At 42.6% G+C, this 16,445-nt stretch overlaps 1 protein-coding gene across 2 annotated transcripts in view; it reads left to right on the forward strand.

Moving 5' to 3' along the window:
• LOC120917621 (reticulon-3-like) overlaps positions 1–6,177 on the forward strand; it is a 43,477-nt gene extending 37,300 nt beyond the window's left edge. For both annotated transcript variants that reach the window (XM_040329061.1, XM_040329062.1), the window contains exons 5-9: positions 504–642; positions 1,201–1,270; positions 1,364–1,410; positions 4,228–4,286; positions 5,385–6,177. In XM_040329061.1, the coding sequence (XP_040184995.1) occupies positions 504–642; positions 1,201–1,270; positions 1,364–1,410; positions 4,228–4,286; positions 5,385–5,430 (361 nt within the window). In that variant the 3' untranslated portion in view covers positions 5,431–6,177. The remainder of the gene's footprint in view (positions 1–503; positions 643–1,200; positions 1,271–1,363; positions 1,411–4,227; positions 4,287–5,384) is intronic.
• Positions 6,178–16,445: the final 10,268 nt, after the last annotated feature.

The following is a 16,445-nucleotide window of genomic DNA, read 5'->3' on the forward strand; positions in this document are numbered from 1 at the left end:
TCAGTGGAAGAGAAAATTTACTAAATTTAGAACCAAAACAAAGGAAAAAATCTTCCATTTTGGAGAAAAAAAATAATTGTTTTGCAAAAAAATAAAAAAAACTTGGTAATTACCACCAAAAGAAAGCTCTATTTGCCTCCAAAAAATTATGGATTTTTTTTTTTTGGGTACAGCATTTCATGACCGCAAAATTGTCATTCAAAGTGTGACCACGCAAAAAATTGGCCTGGGCAGGAAGGGGAGTCAAAGTGACTGGTATTGAAGTGGTTAAATTGACGTCTGAGCTGTTTAATCTTCCTTGTAGACACATGTTATAAGGGGGTTTAAACCAAACCAGCAATCCTACTGATTATTTGGTGTACATATCGGCTACTGATGTAGTTTAGAGAGCATAGTATTCTTTTCCACCCTGAGAGCTTTGGTACAGTATCTTGTCAAATGCATCTAAAAAATACCTGCTGCATGAATGTTTGACGAATAAAATGATATATTTCATTTTACAGGGCTCTTCTGGACCAAGACATCACCCTTTCCTCTGACAGCTTCCAGAAGAGAGTGAGTTCGTCCCTTGTCCACGTCAACCGTGCTTTGAAGTACATTGTGCGCCTATTTCTTGTGGAGGACCTAATAGATTCACTTAAGGTGAGAAAGTTTTCATTGCCTTACACTTTGAAGAACACCTGTATTTAAATATCCTAATTGTATAGCACAGGCTAAATATTTATAGACTCTGGGTTATAGGCTTCTACTTTCAGGTGATGGGACACTGGCAAACTTTTTGGACATATCCCTATAACTCTACCCCCCACTCCTTGAGACCCAAGTTTTCTTGCTGGTGATGGACCTCTCTTCTCTCTCATAGAAGCATTTCTGCATTTTTAACTAGTTCTTAAATGTGAATTCTTCAGTCAACTTCTTCACTGCTTTCTACTACAACAGAAGTTGGGCATCCAGATCGGTGCAACTTCAGTAAAGCCTTTATGACTGTACCTGAACCACACACTGTGGGGACCTCCCTGTAATGCCAGTGTCCAATCATCCAATGGTAAAGCCTATAACCCAGAGTCTATGAATATCCAGCCTGTGTCCTCTACTGTACTCCAAGATGCAGAATTTACAAACAATGTTTGTTCTGTATTAATGGCAGTTAATCAAACCAAATACTACAAAAGATTTACTCTGATCATTTTTTCTAACCAGCTTGCCCTTTTCATGTGGCTGATGACCTATGTAGGCGCTGTGTTTAATGGGATCACACTTCTCATACTTGGTAAGCATTTGCCTTGCGAGTTTGTGATGTTTTGTTTTTAGTATATCTAATGACCAATTTTATATAGTAAACTTTATTTTTATTTTTTTACAGGGGTGTTGGTTGCATTCATTGCTCCAGTTGTGTATGAAAAATACAAGGTACAATTACTAGCACGTCAGTGTGCAATATCTAAACCGTTTTATGTCTATTATAATTTGAAGATGACATGCTTTTGTTTTAAAAGGGAGGTGAAGTGGTAAGTGGGTATCGCTATAAATAGTGATTTGCATGGTCCAGTTTTTACAGCAGAGATGAATTGTGTGAGCATTCAACTTCTGCCTGTCTGCAGTGTTGGATATTGGCTTCATGTACTGCTAGAATTTAAGCAGATCACCAGTCTGTGAATAAACAGAGAGGCTTGATGCAGGTCCTGGAGAAGGCCAAAGATCATGGATATTCAGATCCACGCAGGTGTGTATATTGGCTTGAACCTCCAAACTCAAGAAAAAACACTTCTCCGCTACTGATATCCACTTGCCGACCCGCCTAATTGGGAAAATGTCATTATTTTGATGTTTAATACAAAGGTTATAGCTGTAGCTAAATATAATATATAATATACGTTTTCTGCATATGCCGCTCTTTCCGATAAGTGACCCGAGCAGCTGATTGGCTGCATCACTTTTAGAAGCAGCTGGAGTGGTCATCCACTCGCCCCTCTTCCTGCCGCTTTTCAGTGGTTCTTGGGCTTTTCTTCTGGCTCATTGAGAAGCCTGAGTCGGCAGTTGTGGTTGGTCATAGAGATTAGCGTAGGAAAGATGGATTCCTCTCATCTCTATGACCTGGGGGGCCCGAAGCAATATATATATATAATTTATTTTTTATTTTTTTATCTGATGCAGTGTGGATCTTTTGGCTGCTGTGTAGTGTTGCACCAGTGTTTCTCAACTCCAGTCCTCAAGGTGCCCCAACAGGTCAGGTTTTCAGGCCCTTCCATTATTTTGCACAGGTGATTTCATCCTTTTCACTGCCTATAGTATTTACCACAGCCGTTTCATCTAAGGGATTAAATCCTGGAAACATAACCTGTTGGGGCTCCTTGAGGACTGGATTTGCGAAACGCTGCAATATACTGCCCAAGCTTCTCCTAACGTGTCACTTTAAAGCTTATTCGTAAAGTCATCTTTTTGTCTGTGCAATTTGGTGCTCTTATCTCCTTGCAACCATGCAAAAAACTTCTAGACGACAAAGAGGAGTCACTCAATTTCTGTTCTTAACGCTAAACCTTTTGCTGCTATCAGTGTAATGCCACGTACACACGATCGGCCATTCCGACAACAAATGTTCGATGTGAGCTTGTTGTCGGAAAATCTGATTGTGTGTATGCTCCATCGGACATTTGCTGTGGGACATTCCGACAACAAATATTTGAGAATGCTGTCGGACATTCCGACAAATATTTGAGAGCTGGTTCTCAATTTTTCCGACGACAAAAGTTCTTGTCGGAAAGTCCGACTATGTGTACACAATTCAACGCACAAAAATCCTACGCATGCTCGAAATCATTGAACTTCATTTTTCTCGGCTCGTCGTAGTGTTTTACGTCACCGCGTTCTTGACGTTCGCAATTTCAGACAACATTTGTGTGACTGTGTGTATGCAAGACAAGTTTGAGCGAACATCCTTTGGAAAAAAATCCACGGTTTTGTTGTTTGAATGTCTGATCGTGTGTACGCGGCATACAAATCATAAATGGCAGCCTGCACAGGCTTCTACACACGATCCAAGCTGCTATAGCAGCCAGGAGTGTGTTTACATCTGTTAAGCCAACTGTTGACTTTGTTAAGTGATTCAGGCGGCCACCCAATTACTTCCACACTCATGAAATCTTCCTCTATTCCGGGCTCTGTGCTGTACCTCCTGCAGGACCAGGATGGTGGGTGGAGCAGAGGGAGATCAGCCAACTTTACTGTGTTTTTTTTATTTTTTTATATGGGTTTGATAAACAGCTGCAAGAATACGATATGACATAAATTGCATGTAATAGTTTTTCATTCTCCAGTGTCCCTACTTTCAAAAAATATCAAATGTTTGTGGGTTTTAATGTGTGCAAAATCTGCTCTGGCAGAAAAAAGGGGTCAAAATAAAGATACCTTGGTTGTACGCATTCTCTTATGTGATCTGATTACACATTTGGGGCACCTACATGCATCTCTGATGAATAGACTTTTTCCCCCATAATATTAGTTGCCAATGGGACGCAGTACATGCACTGTGGGTGGTGCCCTGCCCCCCATTGCAGCTAGTGTTGCAAGGAAGTGGGGACAGAAAGCTATCTTTTTGTCCTATCTGAAACTGAATACTGTTAACATGACTTTAAAGCATTTATCTACCTTTCCAACCATTACCGTATTTATCTGGGTATAGCGCGCACCGGCGTATAGAGCGCACCCAGTTCTAGGAGGGAAATTTCCTGCAAAAAAAAATTACTTACAGTTTAAATGTCCCTCTTCGGTGTCTTGCCCGGCGTCCATCGGCGGCCGTCTCCGGCCTTCGTGGTGTTCTCCCGCGCTGTCTCCGAGTGCCGCCGCCGACATATACACTCGGCTAGGCTCGGCCCCTCTTGCAGGGCGTGGCCGAACCTAGCCGAGTGTACTGCGCTCGGTATATGGCGGCGGCGGCGCTCAGAGACAGGGGATCAGCGTATAATGCGCACCCATGATTTCCCCCTGTTTTTAAGGGGAAAAAAGTGCGTGTTATACGCCGATAAATACGGTACTTATTTTCCTACTTTTTTTTTTTTTTCTTTTTTTAATGTATACCATAGTTCCCTTTTATCTGCCTTTTTTTATTTGTGTCCCTAGTGTTTTTTTTTTTTTTTTTTTTTTTTTTCATGTGAGATTGCATGTATGAATACGTTTTCTGACACTGATGATGATTTTTTTTTTCTAACAAATGTGTTTTTTGTACCTCAGGTACAGATCGATCACTATGTGTCTTTGGTGCACAATCAAGTGAAAGCAATTACAGAGAAGTGAGTACTGCATATATGAATTGGAAGGTAGCAGGAAAGTGGGGCTTCTTCAATAGATGTCATCTAAAGTGTGTTTTGTGTTCCGTGTTCCTGTTGTAAAAAGTATCGCAGTTCTCCAAAGCAGATGCTCATGGCTGGAGTGGGTCCTCGTGCGATATGTCGGTACTTGTGGTTCCCCAGGAATCTTACCGGAAGGATAGTAACTTTTAGGCCTCATGTACACTGGATGTTTTTACAGCGGTTTTTGGCTTTGGATGTTTTTTTTTTCTGTGTGGCTCACCAAATTTTTAAAAGTTTTTTTTGATCCATTGGGGGGAAAAAACACAAACGCTATTGCAAAAAAAGTTGAAAAACTCACTGCAAAGCTACTGCCATTTTTTAGAATGTGCAGTGTGCATGAGGCCTTAATGCAGGGCTGTTTTAACCACTTAACAACCGCCTTACGTCTATTAACGGCGGCACTTTAAAGATGGATATCTCGGTAACGGCAGCAGCTGCTGCCACAACCGAGGTATCCATCTTTAGTGCCAACGGTCCTGTAAACGATAACGGCGGTCTCCGCGGCGGATTCGCCGCGAGATCGCCGTTATCGGTGGCGGGAGAGGGGCCCTCTCCTGCGCCCTCCGCCGCTTACCGGAGCCGTCTGTAGCGGTGGAGGCGATCGGGTCCGTTCGGCACCTGTGTGGGGATGCGACTGAGGGAAAAATCGGCCGGAAAGCCCAGGACGTCATATGACGTCCACCCAGGATGGGAGATTCCCATCTGTAGACGTCATACTACTATGGGCGGGTAGGGAAGTGGTTAAAGGGACACAGATCTTTAGAAGCAACATCTGCTAGCAGGTATAAACTGCAGGCACCTGTAGGTGACTGTACACATACGCAGTCATTTTCATTACTCCTTTACATCCAAATGCCTGGCTGTTCTGAAGAGGCCGAGCTTTACTTCCTGGTAGTGCGCTTTTGTTATTGGCAGCTTACTGCAGGTCTGTCTAGATGCCTGCATTTTTATACCCAGGTGCAGTTCTATTCTTTTTTTATTTCAGAGTTTTGGCATCATAGTAACCCCTCTAAAATATGTGTCTCTGTTTTCTTACAGGATTCAAGCCAAGCTCCCCGGAGCATTAAAGAAGAAAACTGAATGAAGGATCATAATTTTGGCGTGGGGAGGGATGGGAGGGTCTTAAAGTATAAACACTGGCTATGTATCTCATTACTACTCAGTAAATTGGCTGCCTTTTATGTAGCTTGCAGGAACCTTTTGTATGCATTTATCTAATGTATACACATGTACAGGGGTTCCCTTGTTGGTAGGAAAGGGGTGCCTGGGTCAGCATAGACATGAACTGTAAAAGTTGTTCCTGTTCTAAGCTATGGAGAGCTCAGTAACCCCCCCGCTGTCACGTCCTGCACTTTGCATGGTCACCTCTATTCTGTCACACACTGTCCCAGATTATTCATCCCACAAGGCTACTATACTAAGCAACATCATTTTTATGGGCCACATAATTCTGTCTGTCTTGCTATCCTTTTATTCCACACTTGTTTTTGTGAGCTTCTTCTGCTTCTGCGTGCTTGTGTTCACGTTTTCTGCTCTCCAACAGGTTTCTTTCTTGAATTTCTTGTTCCTTTAGATCCCTCCTTGCACTGTTCTTTCCTATTGTATTCTTATTGGACGTGTCCCTCATTCTCCGCACAGCAGCTCTTCAGTCATGTCTATATCCATCCAAATACTCGGATCACTGATTTTTACCACATACTGCCACAGTAACTAAACAACATGGTGGAATTGGTTATACTAGAAAACACATTATTTATTTTTAAACATTAATTTATTTCATGTCTTTGCTAAATGGTAATTAAACATAAAAAAAATGTTTCACGTTGGTAATCTAAAAGAGGAACATAACAAATTTAGCCAGTGTCCCCCTCTTCCTGTATATTATCATTCCACCCCAGCCAGCCGCAGGAGCTTTGAAACATTCCCTGCACTGTATAGAACAAAATCGTTTTCTCCCTTAGGTTGCCACTGTGGAGCTATTAGTTTTAGAGGGCAGATTGCTAAATTGTATTGCAGATTAAATCCTGCACTGAAGGAAATTTAGGTTTCATTTTTATGATGCCGGAGACAAAAATAAAATTTCTTGCAGCTAGTGATACATGTAAATTATGAATGTTAATTTGGTTGGCACAAGGTGAGTCAGACTCTTTGTGACTTTGTAATTATGGCACGTGTTGGTGATTAAAGCCTATCTCCTGATAAAACTTTTTTTTTTTAAGCGAGTCAGAAAGTGAGGGTTAATTTCCCCAATAGAAGCACACTCTGGGATAAAAATCTGACACAGGTTTAAAATGAAAAGAGGTATTTTAGCTTTATATGAACACCCAGTCCTCGCGCGCATGAAAGGTTTGGGCTCGTGTGTCAATCCCAGCGTTTTCAGACATAGATGCGGCACCCAGAACTGCAGCCTGACCACAATCTACAGGGTGGGCCATTTATATGGATACACCAAAAACAAAAGTTGGATTTAAAATGGCCGACTTCAAAATGGCCGCCACCCATCTTGAAAAGTTTCCCCCCTTACATATACTAATGTGCCACAAACAGGAAGTTAATATCACCAACCATTCCCATTTAATTAAGGTGTATCCATATAAATGGCCCACCCGGGTGTATCCATATAAATGGCCCACCCTGTATAACAGGTGGAAGTTTGCAGCGGCTGGACACTACTTAGTGGTACTACCTTCCTGGGATGTATGTGTTCAGATACCGTTTGCCCCGAATGCAGGTATTCTGCGCATTTTAGCCCGTCGTAGCTACGACCATCGACGCCGAATGCTGCACATGGGATTCCGGTGTGCCTGAAAACGCAGGGATTTGCCGCACGGGCCAAACCACCTGTGTTCATGTAGTACACACTAGCCCCTGTATAACCTGTTACTAAAGCAGAATTTCACATGGTTTGTGCTGGATAGTATTAGGAGACACATTTGTCCTCTAGCAACGGTGGGTTGTTATATTTATGTGATTTTTATTTTTTGTTGCACTGAGCTTCTTACTATTCACTGTTTATCAATATCGGATGTTAAAATAATAAATGCTTTATTGTTGTTTTTAAGACTGGAGAAGGGGAGCAAGCTAATTAGGTATTCACTAATAAGCCTGTAAAGTAGCTTGTTAGAGCAAAAGAATGTTTGTTTATTTTTATTTCTTGGGTGTCAGAAACAAAAACTTTCTATTTTATTTTTTTCCAAATTGTTTTAGTTTCTGTGGAACAAAACTCTATATATATTGCAAATACATGTGGTATTAAAAGGAGTAGGACACATAATTTGTGGTTCGACTTTTGATTTGGGCTTCGTTTATCAATCTACCTCCTGATTCCTTTCTTTGAAACCTAATACTGTATAAATGTTTGGATTTGACAGGAAACTTAAAAAAATATATATTGAGGCTGCCATTGCTGACCTTACCTTTTGGAAACAAATCCATACTGGGCCCTTCAGGTTTGGAGGGGAACCCCACACCCCCAAAAAAATGGCAAAGGGTCCCCCCAAATCCATACCAGACCCTTATCCGAGCACGCAGGTCAGGAAAGGGTGGGGCGAGCAAGCACCCCTCTCCCCCACCTGAACCATACCAGGCCACATGCCCTCTACATGGGGGGTAATTTTAGGTCAGGGGATGGCGCCCCACCCCAAAGCACCTTGTCACCGTGTTGATAAGGACAAGGGCCTCTTTCAAACAACCCTGGGCTGTGGAGGTTTGTGTGCGGGGGCTTATCAGAATCTGGATGCTCCTTTTAACGAGCGGGTCCAAGAGCCTGGCTCTCTTCTATGTGAATGAGCATTGGAGTACACAATACCCCTACTCATTCACCAAAAAAGTGTAAAAGTGAATAAAAACAGTACAAGAGTTTTTGTTTTTTTAATAATGTCCCTTGAAGTAGATCCATTGTCAATCACGACGCACGCCCGGGAACAGGAAAAACTGTCTGCCTGCTCAGTCGTGTGACATTTCTTAAATGGCTAAGGGGGGGCACCCAGGCGGTGTCGCATGATGGCGCCACCCTCCTGTGATGTTGGTGTCCCAGCATGCATTTGTACATGGCCCGGGGTTGTGGGGAAGAGGCCCTTGTACCTATTATTAACATAGGGATAAGGTGCTGTGGAGTGGGGTGGCCCCCCACCCTATCCATGTTGAGGACATGTGGCCTGGTACGGTTCAGGAGGGTGCTCGCTTGTCCCCTCCCTTTCCTGAGCTTTCAGGCTGCATGTTCGGTTAAGGGTCTGATATAGATTTTGAGGGACCCCGCGTTTTTTTTTGGGGGGGGGGGGGGGTTTTCTCCAAACCCATACCAGATCCGAAGGGCCATGTCAACAAACATCGCAGACAGCTGATGGTTCATCAGTTGTTAAGAATGCAGTGGCCGGATTCCTGGCCCGCTCCTTAGCGACCAGTTATACATAGTGTTTTAAAGTCGGGGGAACCCTGCAGAACTTGTGTTTTTGGTGCGGCTCCATTGAAGTCTATTACAATCTGCTGCAGGAAAAAAGCCCCTGACCCTTTCCAAAAGAGCACCGGCTGAAAAACACATGTTGTGAACGTGTAGCATAGGAAACTATGTTAAATGGACTAGTGCGTTTCTGAAAAGCGCACTAAAAAACACATAGGTGTGAACATTTTGTACGTTTGCCAGCTGACAAATGATCAGTCTATAATTTTAAAGGTGGGTTTATTTTAGCAGTGAGAGACAGAATAACAAAAAAAATCCAGAAAAATGCATTTAAAAAAAGTTGTTATAAATCGATTTGCATTTTAATGAGTGAAATAAGTATTTGATCCCCTATCGATCAGCAAGATTTCTGGCTCCCAGGTGTTTATACAGGTAATGAGCTGAGATTAGGAGCACTACCTTTGAGAGAGTGCTCCTAATCTCCGCTTGTTACCTGTAAAAAAAAAAAAAAAAAAAAACTTGTCCACAGAAGCAATTGGTCAGATTCCAATCTCTCCACCATAGCCAAGGAGGGTTATGTTGTGAAGGGGGCCTGAGGAACGACTCCTTGAATATCCCATTGATAACACCCCTTCCCAGTCTCTGGAAAAATTAGCTGCCACATAACCAGTCTCTGATATCAAACAGGTTGGGGACTGCTACTCTAAAGTATCTATCAGTGTCAGTGGTGGGATTAGCATATGCTATACGAACAGGGGCCCAGTACCACTGGGATAGTCCCTTGTATGCAGTCTCTAGCATTGAGGTGTTAAAGGAGCATTTTGCTATACCTGAATAAGATCTACTCAAATCTTCTAGTTCCATATGGCCTTTAAGTCGTATTTCCAGAGCCCAACATAAGAGAAAAGGGGCTTCTGGTGTTTAATGTGGAATATAAAAATGAGATGATTTTGGGTGATCCTGGAGTATGGAAAGGTATCCAAACCCTGCAGGGTCGAGATCCAATGTTTCAACTGCAAATGGTGGAAGTGTTCCTGCATTGGGAGCACCTTGGTGTTCTTGAAAGGCTCAAATGGGGAAGTTACAAGATGTCAAAATATGATGGACCTACATAATCCGTGTGAAGACCACCAGGCAAAAGATGTAGGGTTGGGCATACCCAGAGAAAAGAGTGGATTGCTTCAGACAGGTAATAGTAGCAAATAACGTCCCAGACCCTCAAACTTGTGTCATTAACTCGGTCTTAAGCTGGGCGGAAGAGCTTTAAGAGGAAGCCACAGTAGGGCTTGAATACTCAAATACCCATAAGGGGACATCAGTGGCAACATGTAGAAGCGTTGTGATATTTGTGCAGTTTTACCATGGCATTCAATATTAGGAACCCCCCCTCCCCCACGATCCTTTAAGCCGATGGGCAAAAGATCTGATTCTGGACGAGATGTAAATAAACTAGTAAATGGAGCGGCAGGGTCCGAAAGTAATTTTGTGCTTTGGGGAGAATTGGTCATTTTTACTGCACTGATCCAAGAGAGCATCAAAAAATGATATTGGACATGAGAGAGGTAAGATTGCATAGTAAAGGATAATAATTGGTTGAAAACAAAGCGTTGTAAGGAGGGGTACGTTTAATCTCAAAGAAGTCCATTGGTAAGGAAAGTTGAATACGGCAACTGTCTCAAGAGGCTATTGGTTTTGGCAGGGTTTACTTGTAGGCCAGAAATTTCTGCAAATTGAAAAGTGTGTGCTGAATATTTGGGAGAGTAGTGTGGGGTTGGTGAGGATTAAAAGGACATTGTCTGCAAACAAATTGAGTTTGTAATGGAGGTCTGCATTCATTACAGCGGTGATATTAGAGTTTTCCCTGATGGCAATGGCCAGTGGCTCATGGGCAAGAATGAAAGATTGGTAAAAGGAGATAGCCCTGATGCATACCATGAAAAATGTTTAAATGGCGAGAGTGTTATCCGGCATATGACACAGTGGCCAATACAAGGCTGATATTCACTCAAGGATCGAATCCCCAGCAGCTGAGAACAGAGTACAGATTTTTCAATACAGGTTTCCTTGAACCTGAGATAAAATTTGTCAAAGTCCAAATTTATACACACACTCCTGATTATCTTAACCGCTTAACGACTGCCGCATGTATATGTACGTCCACAGAATGGCACGTACAGGCATATGTGCGTACATGTACGTCCCCGCCTTTCCGCGGGTCAGGGGTCTGATCGGGACCCCCCCGGTACATGCGGCGGTCGGAAACCCGCGGGGAGCAATCTGGGACGAGGGCCGCCCCCTCGCGATCGCTCCCCGGAGCTGAAGAACGGGGAGAGCCGTATGTAAACACGGCTTCACTGTGGCGGCTGCATCGATCGAGTGATCCCTTTTATAGGGAGACTCGATCGATGACATCAGACCTACAGCCACACCCCCCTACAGTTGTAAACACACACTAGGTGAACCCTAACTCCTACAGCGCCCCCTGTGGTTAACTCCCAAACTGCAACTGTAATTTTCACAATAAACAATGCATTTTAAATGCAATTTTTGCTGTGAAAATGACAATGGTCCCAAAAATGTGTCAGAAGTGTCCGCCATAATGTCGCAGTCACAAAAAAATTTTCTGATCGCTGCCATTAGTAGTAAAAAAATAATAATAAAACTATCCCCTTTTTTGTAAACGCTATAAATTTTGCGCAAACCAATCGATAAACGCTTATTGCGTTTTTTTTTTACCAAAAATAGGTAGAAGAATACGTATCGGCCTAAACTGAGGGAAAAAAAATGTTTATATATGTTTTTGGGGGATATTTATTATAGCAAAAAGTAAAAAATATTGAATTTTTTTCAAAATTGTCGCTCTATTTTTGTTTATAGCGGAAAAAAAAATGGGAAAAAAAGGACGTCAATTTTGTTTGGGAGCCACGTCGCACGACCGCGCAATTGTCTGTTAAAGCGACGCAGTGCCGAATCGCAAAACCTGGCCTGGGCATTTAGCTGCCTAAAGGTCCGGGGCTTAAGTGGTTAATTGTACAGAACAGATGACTGGACCCTGGCAAAAAAAAAAACTGTTAGGGAAGCCCCTACTACTTGCTCATATAAATTTACCCATTCAATTAGATTCCATTTTTAGCCAGTGTCCTTAGGTGATGGACCTCTTATACTTTGGAGATTGTTTTTTCTTCTGACACATCTATTAAAGTGGAAGGAATGCCTATTCTCCCCTGCAATCATTAATGTAAGCCAAGTTTGGCCTTATGTCTCAAAATGAAAAAAAAATATCCCAGTTTTTCTACCTCTATTTTGCAGTATCCCATGCCTGTCACATGGCCTCAATCACTCTTGAAGTCATGTGTCTAAGAGCAGCCAGTGTGTGTGGTTACTGAAGGCTAGTGACATCACTTCCAGGGAGAGGCACTATTCCTGTGTGTAGCCAGTGGGCATATACAGGATGGGAGGACCTGATCATAGGTTCCTGTTCAGGGCTTCTAATTAATAAGGATGCTTTGTGAATCTTCATTCACGAAAGAAGTAAATAAATAAAAAAAAGCATTCACATGGGAGGTCCAGTGCACATATACAGTATAGCTGTGCAGGGCTTTAAATCAAAACTACCACAGAAGGGAGCTGGAGGCAAGGGGAACTGTCAGTGTAGCTGGAAGTGCACAGGGTGGGGGTCTCAGGCTTGCAGTCTACAGTGACCACTATACATTATCATCACATGATACCACATTGTAGTGTGAGTGCAACGCATGACAAGCAAAGGACAGGGGTGGGTTTACTGAAAGCTAGGATGGATTTTCTCATACAGTGCCTGACAACCTTTTCAGGAAGTGCCTGAGAGCTGCCAAATTCAGCTAAGCAGGCAAATTGTTGTCGATGAAGGACGGGAAGCAGTTGATTGGCTCAGATTAGACTTTCTAAGCTAGACAATCGGCAAACCTGAAAAGTTTGTGGACTGCAGTCTTCAAGTCATTCCACAGATTTTCAATGGGGTTTAAGTCTGGGCTCTGATTAGGCCATGAAAGGACATTCACCTTTTTCTCCTTCAATGACTGTGTGGTCATTTTTGCTGTGTGCTTTGGGTCATTGTCGTGTTGGATGGTAAACCTTCTTCCCATTGACAACTTTCGGGCAGAAGGTAGAAGATTTTCCTTATGAATTTGATATTTTGCCCCATTCATTTTTCCTTCTTTCCTGACAAGTGCTCCAGTCCCTACTGCAGAGAAACGCCCCCCATAACAGGATTATACCACCTCCATGCTTTACTGTGGTCTTTTGGATGGTGAGCTGTATTCGATTTCTGCCAGACATATAGATTGGTGTGGAGGCCAAATAATACAATTTTAGTCTCAATACCTTTCTTTTTCCATGTGGCCTCAGAATACTCAAGGTGTGTTTCTTGCAACATTTTGCGATTTCTGCACCGATGACAATGGAAATTGCAGCCCGAAATTGCAAAAAGTAGTACAGAAACGACTTTTTGAAATTGGTGCGGCGCCATTGCCGCCGATTTGACATGTCAAATCACACCAATGTGAACCAGGACTTAAGCTGGGTTCACATTATACTACACGACAGCAGTACCACTTTCATCCTACTTTGCTCTGCGACATTAGTCCTACATTGGTCCGACTTTCATGAACAGGATACTACTTTGATCCGACTTTGTGACAGTCTGACTTGTTCTTTGACCAATCAAAACAATCGGAGTGAGATAAATTCCTTTTACTGCTGCTGTAATCACCATGTCGGATGTCCAAAGTCAGATGGTTAGGACAAGGCTCCTACTTTGATCCGACTTCAATGATATTCAATGGGCTGAAGTAGGATCAAAGTCGGACCAAAGTAGTACAGGGAGCATTTTTAAAGTCGGACCGACATGTGTAGGACCAGTTAGGACAGCTCTCATAGGGAAACATTGATTTTCACACGTCATGCAACATGAGCTCCCAATGTCGGAGCGTTTGTCGGACAAGTGTGAACCCGGCCTTCATGCTGAGCTAATCAAAATGACCACAGCTGATCATAGCTCAAAGTCAAATGGCTTTGTGTGCTATTAACCACTTAAGCCCCGGACCAATATGCGGCCTAAAGACCCAAGGGGTTTTTACAGTTCGGGACTGCGTCGCTTTAACAGACAATTGCGCGGTCGTGCGACGTGGCTCCCAAACAAAATTGGCGTCCTTTTTTCCCCACAAATAGAGCTTTCTTTTGGTGGTATTTGATCCCCTCTGCGGTTTTTATTTTTTGCGCTATAAACAAAAATAGAGCGACAATTTTGAAAAAAATTCAATATTTTTTACTTTTTGCTATAATAAATATCCCCCAAAAACATATATATAAAAAAAAAATTTCCCTCAGTTTAGGCCGATACGTATTCTTCTACCTATTTTTGGTAAAAAGAAAAACGCAATAATCGTTTATCGGTTGGTTTGCGCAAAATTTATAGCGTTTACAAAATAGGGGATAGTTTTATTGCATTTTTATTTTTATTTTTTACTACTAATGGCGGCGATCAGCGATTTATTTTTTCGTGACTGCGACATTATGGCGGACACTTCGGACAATTTTGACACATTTTTGGGACCATTGTCATTTTCACAGCAAAAAATGCATTTAAATTGCATTGTTTATTGTGAAAATGACAGTTGCAGTTTGGGAGTTAACCACAGGGGGTGCTGTAGGAGTTAGTGTTCACTTAGTGTGTGTTTACAACTGTAGGGGGGTGTGGCTGTAGGACTGACGTCATCGATCGAGTCTCCCTATATAAGGGATCACTCGATCGATGCAGCGCCATAGTGAAGCACGGGGAAGCCGTGTTTACATACGGCTCTCCCCGTTCTTCTGCTCAGGGGAGCGATCGCGACGGAGCGGCTATAAACGAATAGCCGCGCCGTTGTCCCGGATCGCTCCCCGCGGGAATCCGACCGCCGCATGTGGGGGGGGGGGGGGGGGTTTCCCGATCGGACCCCCCACCCGCTAGAAGGCAAGGACGTACATATACGCCCATTTGCCTGTACGTGCCATTCTGTGGACGTACATTTACATGCGGCGGTCGGGAAGTGGTTAAAAAAGTGATTAGCTACACCTGATTGAGTTTACAAGTCATATTTAAGAAGGGTGTGATCCTTTTTTCCAACTCAGTGATTCTGTTTTAAATTTTTTTTTTTTGGTATTCTTTTTCTGACCTGTTGGTATTATATCTTTCACTTGGATGTCATAAGTTGCACTGAGTAAATACAGCTGCATAAAACAAAAACGGTGTCTTTATTTCAGGCTGCAATACAATAAAATGTTATTATTTTAAAGGGGGGTGATTTTTTTTTCTATACCCACTGAATATCTGAATTCTTTAGAAAACATTCAACACTTCTAGACCCTTCAGTTTCCAGGGGCGAAACATGCTACACTTCCTCTTTACCTTTCATCCAGTTCATAAATCAGAGATGGAACCTCCAAACCTGTTTAAGGATGTGATGGAGGAAAGCAAATGGAATGTAGAGATTGTAGCAGAAGCAAACATTGCCCTTTATGAGCCACATGCTTTGGCTTCTTGACAAATGCTCTCTGCTGTCGACACACTGATGCAGTATGAAATAGTCTTTGCAGCATCTGAGTCCCCAAAGTCAAAACAAGCCCCTATGGGCATTGGGAGGCTGGAAAAATCAAAATAAGATTTTCTTTTTTCCCATCCATGCACAAAACAAAAGTGCACTACATGAGGATTGGTCTAAAACTGAAAGGACAAGACAATAAATAGAGAACATAAAGCTTTCTTTGCTGACACCCTCTGACTTATTGTAATGTGTTGACGCTCTAGAAAGTGTACTTTACCAAGTCCCTAGAACTTTTTATATCTGTGTATATGTGCAATATTTTTGGGATAAAAGGTTGGCCTACCATCCCTTCCCTGTAAAAGGTGCCTTTTGATGGTGAATGCCTATTTTTTGGAAATCCCTTGATAAATTCATCAAGGAAGTCACTGGGGAGGAAAATAGGGTTTTCCTTCGTCTGCAGAATCGGAGGATTGCGGAACCGGGTGTCAGCTAATGTTCATTCGCTGACACCCGCAAACTCATAGGGACCAATGTATGTCCCTTTTTCATCCGTACACGGATGGATGAAAAAGCGGACATACGGTCCGCCTGTGTGAAAGAGCCCTAATTGTTAAAAAATTGCAATCTCGATTCAACCCCCCTCATGATCTTAATCCGGAGTTTCCGCAATTCCTGTAACAAGTGCAGAGCCGTTCTCTGTTTAGAGCTGTCAAAAATCACAACATTGATAAACATTGAGAGATAAAAAGTCATTGCAATATTTTATGTCACACTGTGTTTGCGCAGTGGTCTTTCAACATTTTTATGGGTAACACTTTAATTAATAAAAAAAAACAGTGAAGTTTGCCAAATTTGTATGTATAATGTGAAAGATGTCACGCCAAGAATCGTGATTTTTATTCTAAGCAAAAAAATTGGGATCCTCATTTTATCCAAAATCGTGTAGCTCTGACCCCACAAGAAGACGACCAATTCTCCTACGCATATGGCTACTACCTGTACTCTAGCGAAGGACGTTTTCCCACTCTTCAGGTGTTAACCTCCCAACCAAGTACTTCCTTTTGTCTTAAAGCCTTGGACCACTAAGTTCACAAAGGCTGCCCTCCCAATGAAGGGGCACCCTCACTCCTTGGAGTGGGG

This window comes from Rana temporaria, chromosome 11 (genome assembly GCF_905171775.1).
Source record: "Rana temporaria chromosome 11, aRanTem1.1, whole genome shotgun sequence".
In the NCBI taxonomy this organism is placed as follows: domain Eukaryota; kingdom Metazoa; phylum Chordata; class Amphibia; order Anura; family Ranidae; genus Rana; species Rana temporaria.